Source organism: Erpetoichthys calabaricus, chromosome 18, assembly GCF_900747795.2.
Source record: "Erpetoichthys calabaricus chromosome 18, fErpCal1.3, whole genome shotgun sequence".
In the NCBI taxonomy this organism is placed as follows: domain Eukaryota; kingdom Metazoa; phylum Chordata; class Cladistia; order Polypteriformes; family Polypteridae; genus Erpetoichthys; species Erpetoichthys calabaricus.
Window position 1 is genome coordinate 26,957,633 of NC_041411.2, and position 25,167 is coordinate 26,982,799.

Here is a 25,167-nt window from a genome sequence, read left to right on the forward strand (position 1 = left end):
ACACGGCCTAGTAGGGCAAAGTAACACTAGACCATTGGAAAGAAACCATCAGTTGTCCTTGATCTAACTGTATTAAACTTAACTTTTTCCCCAAGAACCATGACCACCCTAAAATTGATTTCTCAAAGATGTGAATTAAATGGAGTGTGCTTGGATCCTAATCACTGCAAACTGACTATACCTTAAATGTCAGTACTTCAATATGCCTTATTTTGTTATCATTAGGAGCCCTGAACAAGAATGACTGAAAAAGCTTACATTTAATAATGTATTACTACCTACATAAAGAGACTTATGCACATGTGTAGAGCTTTGTATATTTCATTTGAAAATGTATGCAGCCCTCTTAGCACATTCACACCATTTAAGAATGAAACCTTTTAAACACAAAAATCTACCAATGACGCACATATTACCTTTGAGCTCTCAAACACTCTGTGCTCCTTGTTGTCTTTGGTCACATAGATAACAGGGAGACATGAGGGACATGACAAAGCCTAGTAGAGCAAAGTATCAATTAACAGAATGCTCTGGTGTCATGGCCATTTGGGGAAAGAAAAGAACACCATGGTTATAATGCTACTAAAACTATCAATCCATGTGACTATAAAATGCTCACGCTATGTAAGGTTTGCAAAGCTGTTTAATATTCTAGAGTCAAGGGGTACTACAGCTTATCCCAGCTGTGCTAGCTTCAAGGCAGAAAGCATCCCTAGACAGGCTGCCAGCTCATGTCAGGGCCCACTAACTCACACGTCCATATGGTCAAGTTGGAGTCATCATTTAAACTAATATTCATTTAGGGGGATGGTGACACGGGGAGAATGTGTAAACTCCACTTGGACAATGACCAGGGACAGGATTTAAAGATGCTAAATGAGTAAGGCTGTGGCACTAACTCCATTGTCACCGTGCTGCTCACACAATCACACCAATTTGAGTTTCTGACAGGATATTCTCTACCCAGCCTTCATCCTGATATTGATAGGTTTTCTAAGCATTAATTCCACAAAAATCCACATTACCCACAATTCCCAAAATCCATCATCAACCCATTTGTAGACCCCAAGTCAAAACAAGAAAATCATCAGGCTCACCATTTTAAGTGAACCTTAAAATCAGTCAAACTCTGCAAGTTCTAAGATTACTTAAAAGTATGTGGGAGCAAAACTACAGAGCGTTGTGAGCACTAAATTTCACGAGGATATGCACATAATTGCACACTTCAGCAGAGAAATTATAAAATGTTTACAATAAGAAAAAAAATTAATAGATGAGATTTAAAAACCAAAACTCACAAAAAAACTTCTTTTAGAATATTAAAGAAGTTATGATGAGAACAGGCCATTTAGCCCGTCAAGCTTGTCCATCCTGTTAGTCCTGATTGTCCAAAATGACATCAAGTTGAGAGTTGAAAGTTCTGAAAGTCCTTCTCCCCACCACAGTGCTTGGTAACGTTTTTCATATGTCTATGGTGCTCTGTCTGAAGCAGTGGCATTGGGGTGGTTGGGGTTTCAGAGGTTTAGATAGATAGATAGATAGATAGATAGATAGATAGATAGATAGATAGATAGATAGATAGATAGATAGATAGATAGATAGATAGATAGATAGATAGATAGATAGATAGATAGATAGATAGATAGATAGATACTTTATTAATCCCAATGGGAAATTCACACTCTCCAAAGAAGGACCTAAGAAACCCCTTTGTGATATTTTTATTCAAGTAAGACCATACAGAGGGGGCTAAGACCCTGATATCCATAAATCCTAAAAATGCCTCTGGTCTGAAGAAAAACTTTCTAACATTTGAGCATTCAAAAATGAACTGCCAGGACCTCTGGGAGACCCTCCAGATTTATAAGGTGGAGGGCAGTTCCTGGTGGAGATTGGTAGGTGGCTCCTCTTCTTGTGGGGACAACCCATAAAACACATGGAACATAACCAAGACATAGCTCATACCTCTCCATCACAGAATCAGCTTACATTCTTATAAATGCTTTTTCTTTAATGACTCTTTAATTGGTTGTGTGGTTCTTCATAGATGAAAAAGAGTCATTTCATTCTGGGGAAGGTTCTCTGCATTTGAAATTGGATTATTGGGCCCTAATGTGTGGACACAGAAGAAATCTTGTACAGTGTACAGTAGGCTGCCTAGTAGAATACGGACAGATGAAGAAAACCTGAATTTAGCTTAAGTTACTGTGTGTACCTATTAATATCAGAAACCCATTGGTATTTCACAAATCTGTTAGCATCATTTTTTTGCCTATTATGAAGCCTGTTATGGATCTAAATAAAAATTTCTGTCTGGAACGTTCTTTGAAGACCGTTCTTCTAGGAACCAAAAATGGTTCCTCAATTGCATTGCTCTGAAGCAAAACTTTGGCACCTTTATTTTTAAAAGTATAGTTGCCATCCCCTGGACTTTCTCTAGTGCTACTGTCTTTTTTGTAATATGGCAACCAAAACTGCACACAGATGAGGCCTCACCAGCAACTTAAGCTTAACCTCCTTGACTTGAGCTCCACACCTTCGATATATAATCTAACAACCTTCTTGATCACTTCTGTACGCTGTCCTATGCAGATCATGATGTGTCCACTATGACTCCTAGATCTTTCTCATGAGGAGTTCTAATAAGGTGTTTACTGTTTTAATTAATTAATAATTAGATTAGATTAAAGAGTCCAATGTATGAGAAAGTTTAAAAGCATCTGGGGACTCGTTCCAAAAATGCTGGCAACTGAAAAAGGTTCACTTACCCAAGGAGTCCATTTTGTTCCTGGGCACATGAAGTCGAGAATATCTACCAGATCTAAAACTACTGGTGGACAGCAACATTTGGAGTGATTCTTCCAGATATGGTGGAGAAACCCCATGCAGACTTTTCTTTAACAAACCATATAAAGGTTTCAAGATTGCTTAATGGGAAGCCCAGGGTATTGCAGGGTGAAAAGATCCCACTTTTGTGCTTTTGTCAGTATCCTGCCAGTATCACAGGATTTTTATGGGCAGGTTATATTCTTGCCCCAAATTCACAAGACTAATATACTGGAAAAACTGCCCGTTTAAGTCCTTACTTGTGACTCAATATGTTGCCCTGCAGAAGTTGCTTACCCTTCTGGTGGAGACAGTTCCACTGGGCACCCTGGTCTTTGGATTACCTTAAAGGCTTGTATGCAAATATACATACATGTCACAAAATGGCTGAAGTTCCACAGGTCTTAAAAACACACTTCTCACGTGCATACTATCTGCAGGAACCAAACTCACAGAGTTCAACCAGCAAATACTGAGGACTTCTCTTGTCCCTAAAAAATACAATTGGGTCTGCAAAAACAACATGTCAGACCCAATAAGGAAATTTGTTTAAAACACCTTTAAATCAAGCTGTAATTCCATGCCCCTGCTTGCAAGTCACACTACCGTTTGTAAAATGTTTTCTTTTTCCTTTTTTTTTTTTTATGTACCCGGACCACAGGCAATGAGGCCACCGCTTAAGAAAAAGACTGAACTCCATGTGTGTTTCTGGAATTCCACTTTATTTTTCCTCAGGTGCTGCTGATATGATCTCAAATGATGGTGGTATTGTGGAGGGGTGGGTGAGTGGGTGGAGCCCCTAGAAGAGGGGGGCCTCAACAGAGACGTGCAAAAACATTTTTTAGGGGATATAAGGTAGCCTTTGGTTGTGGTAACCACAACATACCAGAAAATAAACACAGAGCACCTGAAATGAGCTACTGAGCAACTATGAGATGAGGTTTTGCTGGCTTTGGTGTAATATTTCAGAAAAATGGAGGCTCAGTTTTGTATGGGCTGGATTTTGGTTTAACCATTAATTTGTATAAAACACCTACGAATGAAATAGAAGATAGAAAACAGTTAACAAGCGAAAATACTTCTGTATGCAGCAGCTACAAGATCAAGGTCCATTACAATCACTCAGAATAAAGTACATTTCTCGTAAATATGTTTTTATAACTTGGATCACAGGCAAATTAAATGAAAGTTAATGGATGAGAACAGAACTAGCGACTTTGTGTCAGTAGGCCACCCTGGGACACACTGTGACACAGAGCGAACGTAGAAGAATATTTTCACATTGCACATCAGCAATGGTTTATAGGTGAACAGACGCCTTGCAAACTGTGACTCCAAAGCTGGTGACAGAGATGACACCCTCAGTCAAGCATTAGTGATGGAAAGTCAAGATCCCAGAAGACATAAGTCAGCCTTGTACACTGATGTCACCGAGTCAGGCCTTTGTGAGTGACATTATAAAGCTGGGTATCATGCATGCCCGACTGGGGCATGAGGTCATGTTGGCAACGGCATCCACTTTATTCGAGAAGCCATAAGCCGCCCCCTCATGACTAACAACATATCTTCTCTTTCATAAAGGCACCCTTTGCACACAATGAGGTCATTTGTTACTGATTTATTTGCCACTGAAAAGGCAGGATAAATGAGCTTTTGTGGAGTAGTTTGATGTTAATTATACGAGTGAACTATAACAAGTTAAAAAATAAAGCAACAATGGGCAAGCCAGCACACTTGAACAAAAACCGCATCCCTCCGCTGTCGGCTCTGTGGTGATGCAAAGCCAACTGCAAGACTTTGATCCCAGTTTGATTCAGTTTTGAATTTTACTTAATTTTTACGGTTTGGTGCTCCTGTTCTCCATTGCTGCAGCAGGAAAGAAGCTGCCTGTGTTTTAGAAATTAAAGACCACACACACACACACACACAAACACACACGCCCCCTCAACAGGCTTTGCTCATGTGTGGCCAAGGAGGTTCAGACTGTCCCTGCTCTGAAATACAGCAGCCCATCCTGCCAGTGGGCTGCAGCTACTGATGAACATGTGGCGTTCACATCTTGTCAGACTCGTAATGAAAGGCTGTGTGTGCCATAAAGGGGATTAAGAAGAACATAAATAAGGATGTGCAGCTCTCTGACAGGTAGGCCTGGTGCCCTGTTCACAGCCTTGCTGTTGGATTGGATTCAAGCGAATCTTGAAGGACGCTGCTTTGCTTTCATGGTGCCACCTGTCTGAGACTCTCTCCCAGAGTGTGTCTATGATGAAGGCGCCAACAGCAAGTCCAAAGATCATCAAAATGATAGCATTTAAACAGACAGAGGAGGAAAGAATCTAATGAAGAAAAACAGGCGTTGTGAGACACGAGGTGTCCAAAGGTTATTTAGAGATGACAAGAAACAAACCAGGAGAGGATAAATGTGAGCCAAAAAAAAGCATAGTAAGGAATACAAAACACAAGGGGGAAACGAGAGTCAAAGTCGAGGACGAAAAGGAGTTAAAGAAATAACCAGAAGCAAAACCTAACACTGGGCCCACTGATGTTGTGATTGACGTCGGTATTTCACTTTTTCTGGATTTTCTTGAATCTCTTTAAATTAGTTATATATCTTAAGATTCTGATGAGTATTTTCTATTTGGTGGCTTTATTCAAATGTTATTCATTTTTCAATGCCATTTTTGTTTTGAATTTGGGCACCACTGTTTTTTCAAGTTGTTTCACCCATTGCCATCCCAGGTTTCAACGTGACAGTGGCGTCATTGGCGTGACTGCATAAGGGTCACCTCGAGCAGACCTGATTACAACCTAATCCGATAACATAGGTTTCTGTTGTGATTAATATTATTAATTAATATTTTCATCTCTTTATCGACTCTGATTTTTATTAAGCAGTTTCTCGTTCCGACTCCCATTGTTGACCCCCACTTTATTTTTTGATCACATCTTATCCCCTGGTCCTTTGTCTTCTTTTTCATTCAGTACACTTGGTATAGAAGCTAACTATCATTAACAGAGTTTTTGTTTTCAAGATGCGAATCCGCTGAGGGTAATGCACAGTGGAAGTGTTGCCATATTTATGGCGTTACCTTAATAACATAATGGATGCCATCAGGTGATGCATTCTCCTGTGTTTTCATAAACAAAAAAAAAGGAAAATGGGATAGGAACAAAATTGAACTTGGTCAAAATAATTGGTAACACTTTAGTTTAGGTCCTGAAAAAAATGCATCTATTACACTTTTACTCAGATATAACAAGACCTTAACAAAGACTTCTTTTAGTCTTCATAACACTTATATTACATCAGTAAATTGGCTATTCATCTCTGTGTTGTGTGGCATATTGACGTGATGGTAAAATGACTTGATAATATGAAGGATTCACAGATCTTATACTAAATCTGTAATTTTAAGAGAAATGTGTCTCAGTTAAGCCACGTCCGACCACTCCAACGTGAAGTTTTGTTAGTAGGGTGTATTGCAGAGTTGAATAAAAACTTTACCAATGTTTTATTCATGTTATGAAGACCCAAAGAAGTGTATGTTAAGGTCTTGTTACGTAATAGTATATGAATAACAGATACATTTCTGTAGTACCTAAAGTGTTACCAAATAATTTGAAGTTATTAATAACAACCAGAAATATGAAATGTTACATAAGAAACCTAATCCTGCTTGCCTCTTGAGACCTAACTGAATGGGTTGTACACCCAAGTCTGCTTAGTGGGCCAGCCACAATGTACTACCGATGTCTTAAACAGCTCTCCTCACGCTCTCTCTCACTCTTCTGGACACAATTCCTCCCTGAATCTCGTCTCAATCCACCTACTGCTGCCAAGTACAAGGCTTGTTGAGATGGCATCATGTCCCATCAGTTTACAGGGCAATCCCAGGATGCATTTCCAGCAGTAGTCACTCCTCCTGAAAGTCCTGGGACAATTTTCAACAAAGCTCCCTCTGGTGGACCCCAAGTCCCTAGGTTACAACATAACGTTAAGAGGACAGTCAGCCTTTTTGTCTATAACCCTGCCTGTAGCACATGAGAGTTATGTGAAGCCACCTGGCAACCTGGAACTTTCCTTGACTTCTGCCCATCCCCCATGTCCTTCGTGTTTAGTGCCCAGAACATTATTATTTAGCATTCCATGCATTTATAAGGCACACAACTTCCTGGCAGCTGCTTACCCACACCACCATCAATGAGGGCTCCTCTAACAAAATGTATCCCATACCAAGTTCATCTCCACCTACCACAATAAACTTCATTTTGCCCCAGCATTAAAATAAAATGTACGCTTTCTAATGAGGAAAACAAACAGATGCATGGATGTTGTCATGCTGGCAATACTCGTGTATACCGCTTGACTTTGGCTGCGGTGTTCTGGACATCAGTAGGGATGATCGAAACAAGCAAATTTCGAGTCACATACAGTTTTGTGAAACTAACACGTTAATTTGTTTTGCAGGAAAAGGCTGTTTTTCTCATGTAAACTGCTACATTTTTCCATATGTTTTACTTATCTGTTCTGCAGAGTGTTCTTTGCTTTGGTTTATTCTGTGTCTTTGGCAACATGTGTGCCTGAGACGACCTCAAACTTTGGTTCTTGATTAAGTAGTGTGTAGGGTCATTGGGGTGGAACAAAAATCAGTGCAACAGCAATATTAGGATGCGGTTCTTATAAAAGCTCCATCAAATCTTCAATCATCTCACATACCCACCACACTGCAAATTTAATTTTAGCTCTGTGGCACTAAACCTATTCTTACAGTGTTGAAAAAAAATATAAGAGATCATTTGTACCCTCAGCAATTAGGCTATGGATTGAGAACAGGTCATTGGAATACACATTCATCATTGACATGGCAGATTCATAAGCACCACTGTGTAGATAGCTATAAAGCTTTTCAGTTTTTATATTTACATATTTATGTATTTATTTTTAAAATGTGCATGCATGTTGGTGTTCAGATATATATAGATCCTTATATTGTATTTTCACTTTACTTATCTTTTTATATTTAAAACCTATATCTATATGAGCTTATAGTTGATGCACAAACCTAATTAATTTTCCTATATGGGATGATAAAGTTAAAGTTGAATTGAGGTGTAAATGTGTCTCCTAGAGCATGCTAGTGTTTTATGTTTATGCTTCTCTTTTAATATAAAGTGCTTTTAATATTTTGATAATAGTTATTTATGTTCACAATATTTCAGTTTTGTATAATTATGCTTCTGCAGTATGTGGACGAATGTGTTCTTTGTCTTTTATGTGTGGTTCCCCAAGAGGCGGGGCCACCTGTCCATCTCCATCTTGGCACTGCCCCCAGCCCTATAAAGCATGTGGAGACAAGCAGTGCAGTGGGATACCTTGTTAAAGCTCAGTGTTGGTAAGTTCGCTCAGTCCTTTACTTATTTAAATTTACTGGATTACAACCTTTTTTTCTCTGTTGTGACCTTACTCTCAGATTGTGAATTTGGAATATGATTGCTACTGGATTGCCAATTTTAGCCACATCCATTTGTGCCTTTGGTGCTTTTCTTTTGTGCAGCATTTGTAAATAATTATCAAAGTCGGGAAATTTTGTGAGCTTTTTTGTTTAATAATTGTTTTATTTTCCTTTATTATTTGATTAATATATACTTTATTATCTTATTATATCTGTATTATTTATGGATGCATTGAGCGTCTTTATCAGTGTCTCTTTATCTGTGAGTGTGTGAGTGTGCGCATGGCGGATCAAGACTGAGTCTGTTCCTGGGGTCGACATAATAACATAAACAAATTGCAGCGACTGCTACCAGCATAACAAGTAAAGATTGATTAATCATTTGACTGAAGAATCTGACTTTCTCAGCATACACTGTGCAAACAATGTCCACATCATACAAGGTTTTTTGTTCGCAGTTCGTTGACCACATGTTTCACCATCCTCGTGGTGACCCCACTTCTAGTGCACAGCTTTGATGCTCCACTCATATTTTAGAGACCTGTTGGAATGTCAAGCTATTTGATCCCTGGACTGGCCACTTGCAATTTTCTGTCCACACAGCTCTCTAGTTCTATCAGATTTCAAACAAACAGCTCTAAACCAGAGGACACACATCAATCCAGGCTCTTTCTTTTTTGGTCATCTAAATTTAAAATGAATGTTTGAAGTAATTCATCTAATTTGTTTGTCAGTTTTACCTGCTTTGGAGGGTCCTTTTCTTGTTTGGTTAATTTATCTATTAAATTATATTATTATTTCCAATATACTAGTTATTGACAAATTACTTGGTTTTTGGGGGTTATGGTCTTTTTCTTTTATTTTCAGAAGTCATATGAATACGCATATCTGTCACTCAGTATTTCAAACTGTTGTAGACTAGAAAACCAACTGCCTGTCCAACTAAAAAGCAGAGATGTAAGGCGTCTCTGTGTCCTATAATGACTATCAAAAAGGAGTCTAGTCCTACAGCCAGTCTTGACTGCTTCCATCATGGCATCCTTCATATTATGGAATCCAACCTTGAGGACCACACATTGATCATGTTCTACAGTCAATCTAGTTCCTCTCTCTTATGCCTGGATTGCCTACAGATCTGCTACTTTGTCCATCAATTGACTACAAGGACAACAGGCCTTGCCAGTCCATTACTGATTGCACTGATCATTTTAGTTCTTCAGGATGCTGAACCTATTTCATTCCTTGAGTCGTCATCTTAGACAGTCACATATTCTCCATCTATGGACAAACGCCTGTCTATCAACCATCATGATGACTACAAATCTGTGTAGTTCTACTTCTGTCAGCTACAGTCTCGAGAAAACCACAATTCCAGCTACTGAGTCTGCACAGCTCAGTAATGATGGCCACAGATCTGTCAAACTCTGATGCTGAAGCCTGAAGACACACAAGGTATCCAAGGTGCCTCATGCTATAGCCTAGGTGGATTAAATAGTGTGATTTCACAGAAGATGTTCACTGCTCCCATAACACGTTCCTTCATACAGAGCCACACATTAGAGTGATAAATGTTGGTGCTGCCACATGTCAACAGTACTATAAAATGGCTGGAACATCACAGTTGCCTTGTACTCCTGGTGTAGGCATGAGTTATCTGTGACCCTAAAATGGATAAGTAAATTAGAAAATGGACTGCTGAATGGATGTATCTCTGATGTTATGATAGGTTGTATCACTGGGATCAAATTACATGTTTTAAGCCTGGAGAAGATAATTAAGGAGGCTGGCTGCTCCATGACAGATGCATCCTTTTCCCATTATACCCATGTGAACCTCTACATACAAGACAATTTAGTACCACCTCTGGCAGTCAGATTCATCTTTCTGCCTAAGTTCCCACCCAGCAGAAGATATCAGAAAATCAGAAGTGTGGAATTTCACTGTGACTCCTATCAAGGCTTTGATCAAGGCCTGTCTGCACTGAAGATGAGACGGCTGCCTTCAGGCCACAGTGAGAAATCATCCCATCAAGACGATGCAGAGTATGTCACGTTCAGCTTCTTAGGCTCATGAGGATTTCTTTTTGGAGGGAATGACTTCAGATTAAAAACATCACTGATCTGTCACGTCCTTTACAGAGCCTGAATTAGCCATCATTCTTGTTTTGTTTCAAATTTGTAATTTCTTTATGGACACAACACAGTACTTTGGTAGGTGATAATTAAAACAATTGTGGAAAACATTGAAACTGTACCACCTCCTCAAGGCAGTGAGAAAGGATATGGTGAAGCTGTTGACCCTTAAATTGATTTTACTCCGGGACCCAAAACTAGTTCTCCCACAATGATAATGTTAAGCTGAAGAAAAAAAATGTCAGAACTCTGTGCACACTGCTATCACAATCAACTCTTTGACTATGTCTAGACATCCCTAGAAGCCTGGACAAAACTAATTAACTCCACAGACTTTTCAAATGACAATTGAGTTACTTACGAAGCTCATCAAAGTGTGTCTGGATGCCATCCGGCCCCTGGATGGAGCAGATGAGTCTGGCTTTGAGGAAGGTGCTCCATTTATTGACTAGACTGCGTTGTCCTCCAATGTCATTCTGAAGCAAGTATTAAAAAAAATAATAATAATAATTAACATGAGCACAGAAACAACATTGGGGTGTCAGAGTGGTGGGCCTCTTCATGACACAATGGGTCAGCTTCTAAAATCCATGAGCCCACCTCAGTACTAATAATATGATCCACTTGAGAGCACCATCAAAGTCTTCAAACCATTGGATACTTGTAAATAATTTCTTACAGTGTAGCATCAGAAAGTATTCAGACCCCTTCACTTTTTTCACATTTTGCTATGTTGCAGCCTCATGCTAAGTATTTTCCTTTTTTTCCCCCATATTAAGCAACACTCAATATCCCAGAATGACAAAGTGACTGCGGGATTTTAGAAAATTTTGTAAATTTATTAAAAATAAAATTCTCAAATGTCCCATTGACATAGGTATTTAAACCCTCTACTTAGCACTTAGATGAAGTCCCCTTGGTAGTGATTCTAGCCTAGAGTCTTCTTGGGTCTGATGCGACAAGCTGCATACACCTGGATTTGGGGATTTTCTTTCTTTCATGTCAGATGGTGGATGGCTATCTTCAGGTCTCTCCAGAGATTTTTCTTTGGGTTCAAGTTTGGACTCTGACTTGACAACTCAATGACATTCCCAGAGTTGTCTCTGAGCCACTTCCATGTTGTCTTTTCTCTGTGCTTTGGGTCAATGTCCTGTTGGAAGGTAAACTTTGGGCCCAGCTGAAGTCCTGAGTGCTTTGGAGCAGGCTTTCCTTAAGGAGACTTTGCTCTGTTCTACCAGTCCATACCAATGAAACACAACTCCACAGGATGATGCCGCCGCTACCATGCTTTACAATTGGAATTGTATTTCATAGGTGATGAGTGGTGCCTGGTTTGCTCCATGATGCTATTTTTGGTTTCATCAGACCAGATAATCTTGTTTCTCAGAGTCTGACAGTAATTTATGTGTCCTTTGGATTGAGCTTACATTACACTCTGTAATAAACCTCAGTTTGGTGGAGTGTTGCCATGATAGTTGACCTCTAGGAAGTCTCTCCAGGCAGGTATTCAATCAGAGTAGCTATCGAGTTCTTGATCTCCTCTCTGGGCAAGGCCCTTCTACCACGAATACTCAGTTTGGCTAAGTAGCCATCTCTAGGAAAATTCATAGTGGCACCAAAATTCTTCCATCTGTGAATTATGCAGGCCACAGTGCTCCTGGGAATCTTCAATGCTGCAGGAATTTGTTTGTATCCTTCTGTGCCTTAACACAATCCTGTCCCTAAGCTTGGCAGGGAATTCCTCGAATTTGGTTTTGACATTGTCAGCTGTGGCACCTGACAGGTGTGCGTCTTTCCAAATCATTGCCAATCAATTGAATCAATCACAGGTGAACTCCAAACAAAGTGCAGAAACATCACAATGAGGATCAATAGAACTGAGTCAGATTTCAAGTGCAATAGCAAAAGGTCTGAACACTTGCATCAATGAGTTATTTCGGTATTTTATTTTTAATAAATCTGCAAAAAAAATCTTGTTTTAGCATTGTTGTTATGGGGTAATGACGGTCACTTGCAACATAACAACATATGAAAAAAGTGGAGAGATCTGAATGCCTTCTGAACCCACCATACACCTTTCATTAGATAAGAAATCACAAAAGAGGGCTAACACTCATGATTTGCAAATATATTTTTATACACTGGGGAATGGAATTGCTTGCCCTTTTGGTTCAATGTCTGCTTAATCTGAGGTGGTACATGAAATAAAATATTCTCAACACCCATAGTAAAGTACATCTGAAGACACACATTTCTACATAGGATTATCCAGCTCTACTCAGCCAGCAGCCATATCACATGCAGTTCAGAAGCGGTCATCCAGCAGAAAAAGCTTGGGTTGCTGCTGAAAGATGTGTTGGTGTGGCCAGCAGGGGGCACTTACCCCATGGCCTGAATGTGGAACAAAATATCCCAGTGCAGTAATGGGGACACTGCTGTAAAAATGGTGCCGTCCTACAAATGAGACATAAAACTGAGGTCCAGACTCTCTGTGGTCATTAAAGATCTCTGGACGTCTTTCTAAAAGAGAAGGGTTTATCCTGAAATCCTGGCTAAATTGACCACCACAGCCCCATCCATTCTGGCCCTCAGATCATCTCCTATAATTGGCTATCTCTCTCACCCTCTCACTACCTGATAGCTAATGTGTGGTGACCGTACTGGAGCAATAATGGCTTGCCTTCACATCATCCAGGCGGGTGCTGCACATTGGTAGTGGTTGCAGTGGTTCCCTCTGTCTAAGAGCTTTGAGTAGTGAGAAACGTGCAATATAAATGTAATTTATTATTATTATTAGTAGTAGTAGTAGTAGTAGTAGTAGTAGTAGTAGTAGTAGTAGTAGTAGTAGTAGTAGCAGGCACCAGGCCATGGCCTGCCCTAGGCAGACAGCTACTGTATTTGTGGGTTCAGCTGCCAGGCCAGTAAACATTTGTAAGGAGTTGGCACATTCTTTGGGTACTCCATTGTTCTCCTCCCTCTCAAAGGCCTGCAGTTAGGCTGACTAATGGTCAAAGCTGAAATAAAGCTGCTAATGGTTTGGTATGTAACAAAACCACAAGAAATTATTTGACAGGAACAAACTATATAACTCAACAAAGCTCATCTGTCTTTATTCACCTAATTGTGTAGGAATTGAAGGTCCTCAAAATATAACTTTCTACCACGCTACTATGTAACATATTTAGTGTTGTTAAAAAAAAGATCTAAGCATTGTGTGAAAATGTACATTTAGCCAGTTTCCATCAATGCCCCCTAGTTCTAGATAAGGAATTGATTTCCATTGTCCTAAATCTCAAAGAAGAGCATTGGACCCTGGACCAGTTCATGAACAAAATGAATGTAGTTATCAAAAATCCCATATGAAATTGAAGATAGTTTGGAACAAGGCCCCTCTAACATCACACACTTAAAATGACTGTGCCTGTTGAAACCACTGAACAACTGGAGGTCCACTTGAGAATTTCTTGGTCAAAAGTGGTGTGGCTGTCAATCTGACTGTGATAGAATTGCAAAACAATTGCATTATGGGACAGTGGTGTAACTAGAGCATGACGGGCCCTAGTGCAAAAATTAGGTCCTCCATCATATAAAATTTAAATCATATACATTTGAAAAATGACCACCATCACTGGGATACGCCAAGCATATAAGCCGTACAAGGGTCAATCATCATAACTAAGCTTTATGGAGTTGTGGGAATGATAACACCATTAAACTTCTCATTGTGATGTCAAACAGGCAAGCATATTAATAATAAAACCTAATGAAACAGCAACCCTGTAGTCACTAACCCAGCCTTGTGCCCCCTCAACTTCATTGGCCCCGGTGCAACTGCCCCAGCTGCACTACCTATAGGTATGTCACTGATATAGGGTGACAGCCAGCATTTCTTGGATTGAAAGGGTCATAGCAGCTAGTGACTGAGACCCTTTGTCACATGGCCTCAACTCCAAATGTTTACATCATTCAATGTCCTACTTAGCTGCACACTGCCAGTTATATCTGCCTGTTTTATTTTCTTCTTCACACTGACCAGAAGCCATTCTTCTTGCTCTGTCCATTAATATATTACACCAGAGTTTTGGCAGGTTGAAGCAAGGATTCAAATGATTGAAGTGACCTGGATGCTCCCACTTGTTTATAAAAAGTCTTCATTTTTTACTCGAAGATGTTTGGCGGCCCGCACAGCCACATCGATCTTATAAAAACTGAAACATTCCAGTGTAACTTTGTTTACATTTTTCTCTGAATCCAACACAGTCACACTTGAGGTCTGAGTATACGGACAGGGATGGGGGAACTGGCGTGGGAAGAGGGGGGGCTAGCGGGTCCAGGATTTCTGCTCGATCAAGTAGAGACATGCTACACAGTGCCACTTATTAACTAAATTGCGTTTCATCCATGAAGCACGCCCTCCCTGGTTATGCCCGATTTCCGTTACCAGTGAGCCGAGACTTCGATCTGTAGCACATTCCAGCCATGGCTGCCCACAAGGTGCAGGCAGAGTTCACAGCTAACATCAGCTTCAGGCAGAGTGCATGGAAGGCCACTGTACAACATAACAGGATGGCTGACGCTTCTCACATCTGTCTATTTGTTATTGATCCATCCATTTTTATTTTATCGTCCCAGTCACTCTCGATTGCGCGGCAAAAGAGCTTACCACTGGAATCAGTCCTGGATGGGACACCCATTCACTGCAGGGCACACTCACATTCACCCCTGCAAAACAGTCAATAAGCATAACCTACACATTTTTGGTAGTAGGGGGCCATCATGGCAGTGGTTCACATTCAAAATAACACAGAGGAAGCTTTGTTTAAATCCCACCAGCTTTGGCCAACCTACAGTATATAGCAATTGAATGTCAACTCTGATCTCGCTTTCCCACAAGCTGACCAGTCATTCCTCAACTTCTCCTCAAACTTGACTTCTGAATCTAATCTTAAAAGATCCCACGGATGGAGTTGGAGTTGACTTCCTTCTCCAACAGTGACACCAGCCTACAAATCTTTCTAGTTACCCTTGATATTCCTGCACCCCTGAGCCATATTAGCACCTCATCTGTCTTCCCAGGAGATCACTCATTACCTATAATAAGGGACAACCTGTTCCTGCCACCTGACAAATGCAAAGTTTTGGGACTCCTTGCCTCTTCTGCCTGGTCACACCCTCCCTTGCATTCTAGAAAGAACATTGCATGTTCATGTCAGGGTTGCCACTATGCTTCAGCATTGCATATTCCTATTGGCCCTCCATGTCACCAAGAACACACATACAGAGTACATCACTGTAGGTCTACCTGTAGGTCATGCACAGGACCTCTAATGCTGCTACTGAAGTTTTTTCTCCCTATATCTTCTGAAATTCTTCTGTGAGACTTAAAGCACAACCTATGCCAACCTGATGATACCAACTTCCATCAGAGTCACTAATTATCCTGGTCATTTAGAAGGTAATGAGGGAATAGCAGGATGAAGAACTAAATGTATGGGAAAATAATCATGCCTGTTTTCGTGAAGCACTTATCATTGTGTCATAATGTCACAACATCCTGAAATGCTGAAGCAAAGAGCTAGAGAAGTCCTGGCACAGTGGTCTTCTCCGGAATGAGTGCCCAGAGCTAATAGAAATGCACTAGAAATCACCATTTGAGTTAGTTTGACTAATCAGGGGGTTGATTTGATTCAAACCTAATTTTGTAAAATTTGACTTACTTGTATGGAATGCTATTTGATTTTAATAAATTCAATAAAATGTTTTTAAAAAAATAATTGGACTAATCAGAGATCAATAATAACATGCTTAATTCAGAAAGTGTTCTTCTGTGCATCCACTGTATTGGGGTGACAGAGGCACTGAGCAAGTCTCGGCAATAAATCAAGCAGACCACCCCCTCACCCCCTTGCGTGGCTCTGAAGTAAGAATGGCTGCTCTTTGTTTTTCTTTTCCTACAAAGACTCATTTGCCCTTTTGCTCAGGCTGACTGAATTTTCACGCCCAAGCAGCACAGGTATCAATCACAGAGCCTGAAGTGTTTCTTGTGGCTGCCCTCCAGAGCTGAACGGCAAACTGACGATCGATCATGTTGCTTTGCTGGGCTGACAGCTGAGGATATCAATGAGAAAAACGTATTGCATTCATTCATTTTGTCATTTTAAACTTAGCAGTTTAAAGAATAAATATAAGGATTTTAAAGTTTTCTTTTTTGTGCCAAATATTCATTACTTTGATTGGGAGGCAAACAGAAACCCAGTCACTCTGAGGTAGCTTAAGTGGGTTACAGAATGGATGGATGGATGGATGGATGGATATGTGTAAGCAGCCCATAATCTTGTTAACAGTGTGGAAACCAGGCAATGCACTGAAGAATGCTCCTGATCTATTTACTAAACTCTCACCTCCTTCTTTACCAGGACATTAGAGCCATCACACACAAGTTTACACCTTTACTCCATTTCATTGCACACCCACCTTGCAAACACGTGCCACCCTGGAATATATGACCTTGCTACCTCCATTCTCTGCTTCCTGAGCACGTTCTGTAAAGAACACATACACCTTGTCATCTTCCTGGTTGTTACTCTCTGAGATGGCAGCCACCTTAATGAACTTGGGATCTGAGGAAGTTGGAAAAGGGAGAAAACACAAATGAGACAGATAGGTAGGCATTTGTATGAACCAACAGTCAGTGATTAAAACCAACAAATACCTATGGATCATGTACAATCTGTACCTTCAGAAAGAAAATTAAGGTGGAGGTGATGAGTTTTAGCTGTGAGTGTTCCTGAAGACACTTAAGGTCATATAAGACTGGGGTGAAAGACCCCTGAGGTCAGAGAAGTTGCGTGACTATGACAAGGATAAGTGTGAGAACAGTGTGTGTGAAGACTCTTTAAGGTCAAAAAGCAATGTAAATGGAGAACCCTCGATAATCAAGAAACCTTTACAAGAGGTCATAAAGAGCAACAGGGAATTAAATGAGAAATCTTCAGGAATGAACTCAAGTACAAATTTAGAAAAGACTGGTTTAGTGAGACCTGAACCTGGAAACTGGTGTAGAAGACCTCTAAGGCCAGAGATGTTTGGAACTGGATAATAAGAATCAAAGATGGCTGGAAGATTGAGACATCAGAGAGACTGCATAAGTCTGGGCCAGGGTGACACAGGATCCACAGGGTTTTTGAGGAAAAGAAGTACTGGAAACGATGTCTGCTGAGATTAGTGAGGATTGTTACAAAAGGTCAGTAAAGACAGGGCTGAAAAATACCAGATTCCAGTGAAGACTCCTACAGTGAGATGAATAACTTAAATCTGATTCCCGATTGTCAGTGAGACCTCTGTAAGCACTGGAGTTGCAGTTACAACAGAGGACTGACTACCTTTTACGAGTGAGGAATACAGCTGGAAGTAAAATAGAAAAGTAAGAACTGGAACTGCCGAATCTTGAGCCCAGGGAAGACTGGATTTAGAGATACTTGGTGAGAACTGAAGTGGAGAATTCTTGAAGTGATAGAAGACTGTAAGTGGAGCTGCAATGGTCAGATTCGACTGAAAATAAAATAGGGAAGCTTAGTAGAGTCTGGATGGCAAATGAAGAACATGGTTTGAAGGATCGGGGCATTTTGGAAGAGAGGACACTCACTGATATTGTCTTTTGGGGATATTATGCCAGTAAAATAAAATGACATTTTCTGAGAACTATTAGGATGTAGAGAGTGGAGAGAGTAGGGCACAAGGAGAGTGACATTTCTCAACATTGTGTGGATCTCTAGCATAGTGGCCTGTAGGGATACCCTACCTCACTCCACACCCTGTGGGCAGGAACTGAAATTACCCCACAATGGGGCCATAACTCTCAATGATGAGGAATCCCTGGCGCCGGGAAAAAAATTCTCCTAATGAGATTTCCAGATTTGCACCAAAATTTAATTTAAACACAGCCCAGCTGGCTGCTGTCTATGTGTTAATGATTCTCTTAAGTGCCACACAGTGTTTCTCTTAATAAATCCCAGACAGAGTTTCCCTGGTTTCATATGGAGTCTCTTTACTCATTATTAGTTTTCTTGAAGTGGCAAAAGACTTTTACTTCACTAAGCACTGCAAAGTTCTTGGAGGAGCCTGCAGAATTCATTAGGAGGCTGGATCCTCTCCCGAGACCCCCGTTCAGATGAGCAGCCGCCAAACTCTGTTGCTAAGAGATGATTATTTATGTCCATCTTTTTCCTATCAATTGCCACACCCAATTGCGCTACAATGGCTAGTGAGACAGAGTGGTCACAGCCATTGTCATAGGGCAGCAGCCTAAATGTTTCTACTTGACAAGTCTTTTCTGCTCGTAGTGTGAATTGTGAGTGGTCACTGCTTGCCTTGGTGCTTCAGCTTTTTATCAAGGCAGTAATGCCCTGTAGTGCTCTGATACCAGCACACTAAAAACCACACCACATATTCATGGTGTACCACTGACATGTCCTACTCTCTCACCTTGCAGCCACATGGAGTCATACTGCTCAGTCCGGATGACATGCTTGTTGCCCAGGCTCCGAAAGAATGCAGCATCCCTGCTCATGAAATCAGAAGAAATGCCAGCATACAGCTCTCCATCTGCAATCGAGACAGAAGAAGGAATTAGGATCAAGTCAATTTTAGGTGGACATGTTTTACTAACATGTCAAAACTGTACTAGGGTTAAGTTTTGACTTTCAGGTTCACGAATGGCCATATAAAGTCTTTGGATTGTCCTTGTTAGAATCATCTGCTAACATCTTGAAGGCTAGAGAAATCAAGGTGGAGTTCATCTAATCCTTCAGAACCCATGCAAAGACTTTTTTGTAACAATATGGGCTACTAGCACCCAGTATCACATGTTTGGTGGCTTTAGGATGGGCTTTCAAGTCACAATTGTGGATTCTTCTCTCAAATACCCTGTATTGGCTGAGACTGTTCCTTGCAGAGGTGGCCATCCTTTATACTCTGTTAGGAGGTGTCATACTTTCCTAAATGCACGCACTGTCACATTCTAGTCAGTTTACACTCACCTATCATGTTTGTGGCTGTTCTTTGTCGTGGGTCATATGGACATTTCCCTTTTCCACACTCTGTTTGCTCAGGTCTGAGGATGAGCTGTTCATTCTGATCAAACAAGATAGTCATTGTTAGCAACAAGAGGCTTCAAGTCACCATCCAGAACACATTTTTCAAAATGAAAAGTTGGTGAATGAAAATTCAACATTTTATTATGCCTTTGCTAGGATTATGCAATGTTATAGATATAAACGAAAGAAAGAAAGAAAGAAAGAAAGAAAGAAAGAAAGAAAGAAAGAAAGAAAGAAAGAAAGAAAGAAAGAAAGAAAGAAAGAAAGAAAGAAAGAAAGAAAGAAAGAAAGCTGCACCATTTTGAGTTTAACCTCGCCAATCATGTTAACAGTAATTTCATGAATAAGTGTCAGGGCCTTGTTTCTTTGATATCTTGTTTTTGGTAAAACCTGACCTTGTGACACAAAACAAGGATCATGATAACAGGATCAGAAGATGACATCAGGCTCATTTGCTTATTAGAAAAACTAGATTAAGCTGTCTAGACGGAGACACGTTTAACTCTTAACACAAAACAGTGTGTTGTGAGCTGTAGGGTTTGTGTTGAGAGTACAACTTTGTCAGTCTTTCCAATAAGTGCCTAAGTGATCTTTTTCATTTTAAAATCTTTTATTATTAGGTAAATAATCAGTCAACATTGTATGAGCTATCTGTGCCACGTCAAAGAGAGAGATGAGAATTTAAAACAAGCTGCTCAGGAGCAACATTCAATTTGATTACGGTAGCTAGTATCCAAGTTCTATTCATATCTCATTCAGATGCTTTGTTAAGAGATTTTTACTCAAAGTCTACTACGTGTTCTCAGGGTTTAAATAATGTTTCTGTTATTTTTTTTCCCAGTTTGCTGAAGCCATTTTAGATTTCATTGCTCATACCACTGTGTGTTGTTTAGGTATTTTTACATACATTTCAGGGGCCACAATTAAGTCCATTATAAAAGACCAAGGTGTCAGACGTCTGCATTTTGTTTCTCAAAGGAGTAGACATAAGAAGACAAGTATATTGAGTAATTTTGTAATATATTTTAGACTTTGTTCTTTTGGTTTTGACCACTTTACAAATCCTGCTAAATCAGGCCAATGCTATAATGACCACAGCTGCCTTTTCCCAGTTAAGTGTTTCAACTATAAGAAATGTTCAGGTTAAAGAGGGATGTCAAGAGAAAGTAAAGAAAATGGGCAGCTTTATCCAAAGTGAAAAAGGCTGCCGTGAAGGAAAGGGATCGGTGCATATTATTATACAAGGCCAAATAAACAACCCATGTATCAATAAAAAAAACATGAAGTCTACGTTGGTTACTTATATTTCAACCCATCTTAGACAGCTACTTTCACAATAATGCTGTCTGAAGTCCATGCTATTTAAAGTGTTCTTTTACCAAGACTAAGCCTTCAACATAAGCTAACTTTTCAGCTTCCATACAGTATATCAGTTTGTACCTAACCTATGCGATCATCTAGTCCAGTCCAGTGGTTCTCAAACTGTGGGGCGGCCTCCCCTAGGGGGGCACAAAGTAACAAAAAGGGGGGCGCAAAGATGTGAAAAAAAGAAAACAAGAATCGAAAATATGGAAACTACATCTATTGAAACCAAAACAAATTAACTTAAATTACATTCTGATACTAGAAAAATAAATATAGAGTTAGATAAATGTCGATAAAAGTTAAGTAGGTATAATAAAATATGCATCTATGATATATCATTAATTTAAAAAGAACAAATTGGTATTAGTGGGCTCCTTTCAAAAAATGTTAGGGGGGCGTGATTAAAACTGTTATGAAAACTCGGGTCTCAAATACTTAAAGGTTGAGAAATGTTGATCTAGTCCAGGTTTTTTTTGCCACCTTGTGCTACCTCCCATATCACTGTTGCATGGTCTGTACATATGTCTTTAGTTTCTTCAGTTCATGTGACCCTGTTCAATAATTTAATCAACTGGACTCTTTCTGTTAATGTTGGATTATCATTCAAGGGAACATGGCGCCAAAGTTCTGTTTTTCCTCTCCTAATCATAACCATTCCAGTGTATTTTTTAAAGAGACTCAGAGGCACAAAAAGGAATACAATTAGCTGTGACGGGCTAGTGGTTCCGCCACAGCAGGTTCCTGATTTGTGTCCATTTCTACCTCAGCAGCATGAGACCCTGACTGGAAAACACTGAGTGCAAAAATGAAAAGACAGAGAAAGGAAATAAATCACAGGCACCAAAGCCACTCATTTCACAGAACAAAAGAAAAATATTTTACTCCCATTTCTCAGCTGATAAGATTCTTGGCTTCTTAACTGACCACAGTTTTTACTCTACTCTCCATCACCCTCTTATTGTTTTTCTCTTTTCACTTTCTCTTTCTTTCACGCGTTTAGGAAGGCCTTGCAGTAGAGGTATTTAGCCCTCAACGCTTTACCGTTATAAAAATTGCCATTTGATTCTGCTCCTCTTTCTTAGTGCCATCCATTGTTGCCTCTTCAGCATGGCCATCTCATTGTTATGGACGGTCTTCAATGCTTCATTACTCTTCCTATGGCTTGGGCTTTTGCTGCTGTTGTTGCTGTTTTCTTGTGAGGTTGCACCAGCCATGGTGGGCTCCCTACCAGTCCCCCTGACACTTTTTTTTAACACATTGCTCTGCATTTCTTTACAAGATTTGCTGTCATTTTCATTTGCATTATGGTTTCCAATATCGTTTGACTTCCTTACTACAGTATGTAATTGTCTTTATTGCTGCTCCACCCTGACTGTTTTTCAACACTGTTTGTCTCCTCTGCTGTGGTTTCTTTATAATTCTGTCTCCATTACTGCAACTTTCTTACTGATCTCCTACTTTTATTGCAGTTTTTGTTTATGGCTCATCCTCCTTTACTGTGGTTTTCAGAACTCCTTCGCCTCCCTGCAGATATCTTATTATTGTTTTTCTTCTCTGTGGTTTCCTGTGTCCTCTGCTGTGGTTTTATTTAATATGCTAATTTTTTAAACTGTGGTTTTTCACTCCACTTGTGCCTTTCTAATTTATTATCTTATGTCCCGTACCATTAGTAATGATCAGAATGTGGAAGTTCTAACACTAACATTCATTTTGCTGGTAATTTCACAATTGCGAAGCTCAGCGAAAGAAGTTTTTGTGGAGTAAAAGACTTTTGAGGTAGAAAGAAGTAATATTGCTCCCTTGTTCACACTCACTCCTGTGTTTTTTGTTTTTCTGCAGCTGCAAAATGCAGGAAGTCACCTGCACTCCAGATAAAATCAATTCTACTTACGCCTCCCACATCATGGCCTAAACAAACATATTTTCCACACAAAGACACACTAAAACACATACATTATCATCTTCTCTCTGCAGAAACATACTGTATATACAGAAAACCATTCACCCAGCTGCCACCCTTTCTTTTTTCTGATTCCTGCCGTTGAGGGTCCACACACTCCAAAACCTTAAAGCTTTGCATTTCATTTCTGTCTCTAGTGCATCTTTAGGATGGTGAATGCCAAACCTGTCATCATAACTGGCAAAGTGGGTGTCCTCCTACCAGAATAATGACAACACATCTCTGATGGTTCAACAACACATCTACCTTTGATAGAAAATGAGTCCTGTGATTTTTACTTTATTCCGCTAGAGGCCTTCATTTAAATACTAAATGACCGGAAGACACGTGGAATTAATGCATGAAGATGTTTCCAGACAGGATATAAACACCTTTCTTTTTGTGTCAAGCACCATTTTTCTCTCAAATAGTAAGTTTTAAAGCAAATTTAATTTCACTCAATTTGTCAATCACTACTTATCTTGAGTTGACCCTGTAATAATTTTACACCGGCTCCATTTTCTCACTGTATTTGTCTGGAGCGTTTTTTAACCTTTTCGCTAATTGCATGTATTGTTCAATGTATTATGCTCATGTTGCTGTTGGGCTCCTTATGCAGTTGTTTTCTGTGCCATTCGGCCTCCTTTACTATTGATGTCCACTTTATACTGCCTGCTCCGGGAAGCCTTTCTCACTTTCTGTGGTTTTCTGAACTTTTATGTCTTTTCCAGTATGTTTCATGTAGTGTTTTGACTCTTGCTCTGCTTTCTAGTTCTTGTATCAGTCATTTCTGTTTTTTTTCTGTACTTTTCTGATAGCCCTACTGTACTTTTTCTTACTACCTTCCTCAAATGCCTGCCTTTTTTGTAGCGCTTGTGCACAGCTCTTTAACTGTTATTGGCATTCTATTTAGATGGCATTGCCATTACATCCTGCTTAATGTGCTTTTCTTTTACCTTTACTTTCTATTTCTTAATGATCCTGCCTTCCTTGATGTTAGGTTCTAAAGGCACTTCCTCCCTTTCTGTGCTCGTCTCTACGTCTGTCTCTCCTCTGCTGTATGTGCGTAGTGCGGTGACTCTCATACTAAGGTTTTTCGTTCTCCCCACTTTACTTTTCACTAGTGTTCAATAACTGCTAATGTAGACCTCGTTCTTCCTGGTCTTCCATTTCTGTGGTGTTTTTGGTACAGTTTACAGGCTCCTCTGTTTTACTTTTCACTAAAGCTCCTACGTTTTTGAGTCTATTTTACTTTTAATCTCTTTAATATTCTGCTACTTTCACCACAGTTTGTTTTACTGTTGTTCTTCTCCTACTTTGCTAATCGGTGTAATTGGCTCCCTTTCTGTAACTTTTTACATCTCTTCCTGTGATTTCTAAATATTCTTTCCCTAGTCGCTACAAGCGTAACTCTCTGTACTTTTCTGTCTCTCTCATAGTTTTTGCCCCACTTACTTTCCAACTCTTCCACTTTTACGCTTCTTTTGCACATGGCATGGCCTCTCCTTGTATGGTTTTTTGAACTCGTTCCGCCCTTTCTCTGGTTTTACTGTATATATATATATCGTCTCTCTCATTGTAATTTTCTCTGTACGTCTGTCTCTGTAACTATATGTTTCATATTGTTTAACTTCTCTGTCATTGTTTTTCCCTTGACTTAGTTTTCTTGGCCATCTTGCCACCTTTACTGTGGTTTTCTGTTGTTTATTCCTCTCTTACTGTGATTTTCTATATTGCAAAGCCTCTTCAGCTGTGGTTGTTTGAACTCTTGTTCTTCCCATAATGTGGTTTTAGGCAATGCTCTGCCAATCTTACAAGCAGTTTTAGGCATGAAGGTGAACTTCTTACTTTTCTAAATGTGAAATATCTCTGCATTGGTGCGAACAGTTAAAACTGAACACATTTCATGTATTACTCCACCCAAAAAACAGAATAAATTTACACACATAATATTTTCATAAAGATTTGCTAAGTGTACCATCTGAAAACAAACTTTGGCATCAAGGAAAAGAGAGGTGGGAGGTTTCCAGAAAAACAAAAAAGTTCAGACCAGCTCCCCTCAGAGCCACATTTGTTTTGCATCGACTTTGATTTCTTCATTTAGTTTTGAAACATTAAATTTTCAAGCCATTCCTACAGCCAGCTGTGTGTATCTGATTTGGCTTCAGAAGCAGACGGCTCTTCTTGTCATCTTGAGAAGAGAGGAGGGAATATTGAACGCAGATGGGCTGCGCGTCCGTTCCAAGCCATTCAAGCGACTTTGATCGTTCATGGCAACTGCTTTTTTTCGTCCATGCATGCAACAAGCAGAAAGCAGGTAGACAGGGAAGAAAGCAAAGGATAATATACAGCAAGACATA

The 25,167-nt window shown here is 39.8% G+C and overlaps 1 protein-coding gene across 2 annotated transcripts in view; it reads right to left on the reverse strand.

Annotated features, from left to right (window-relative positions):
* Positions 1-25,167, reverse strand: part of sema3h (sema domain, immunoglobulin domain (Ig), short basic domain, secreted, (semaphorin) 3H) — a 107,657-nt gene that overhangs the window by 27,185 nt on the left and 55,305 nt on the right. For both annotated transcript variants that reach the window (XM_051921397.1, XM_028825013.2), the window contains exons 5-8: positions 19,447-19,540; positions 18,893-19,012; positions 16,883-17,028; positions 10,770-10,884 (exon numbers count right to left, since the gene is read on the reverse strand). In XM_051921397.1, coding sequence (XP_051777357.1) covers positions 10,770-10,884; positions 16,883-17,028; positions 18,893-19,012; positions 19,447-19,540 — 475 coding nt within the window. The remainder of the gene's footprint in view (positions 1-10,769; positions 10,885-16,882; positions 17,029-18,892; positions 19,013-19,446; positions 19,541-25,167) is intronic.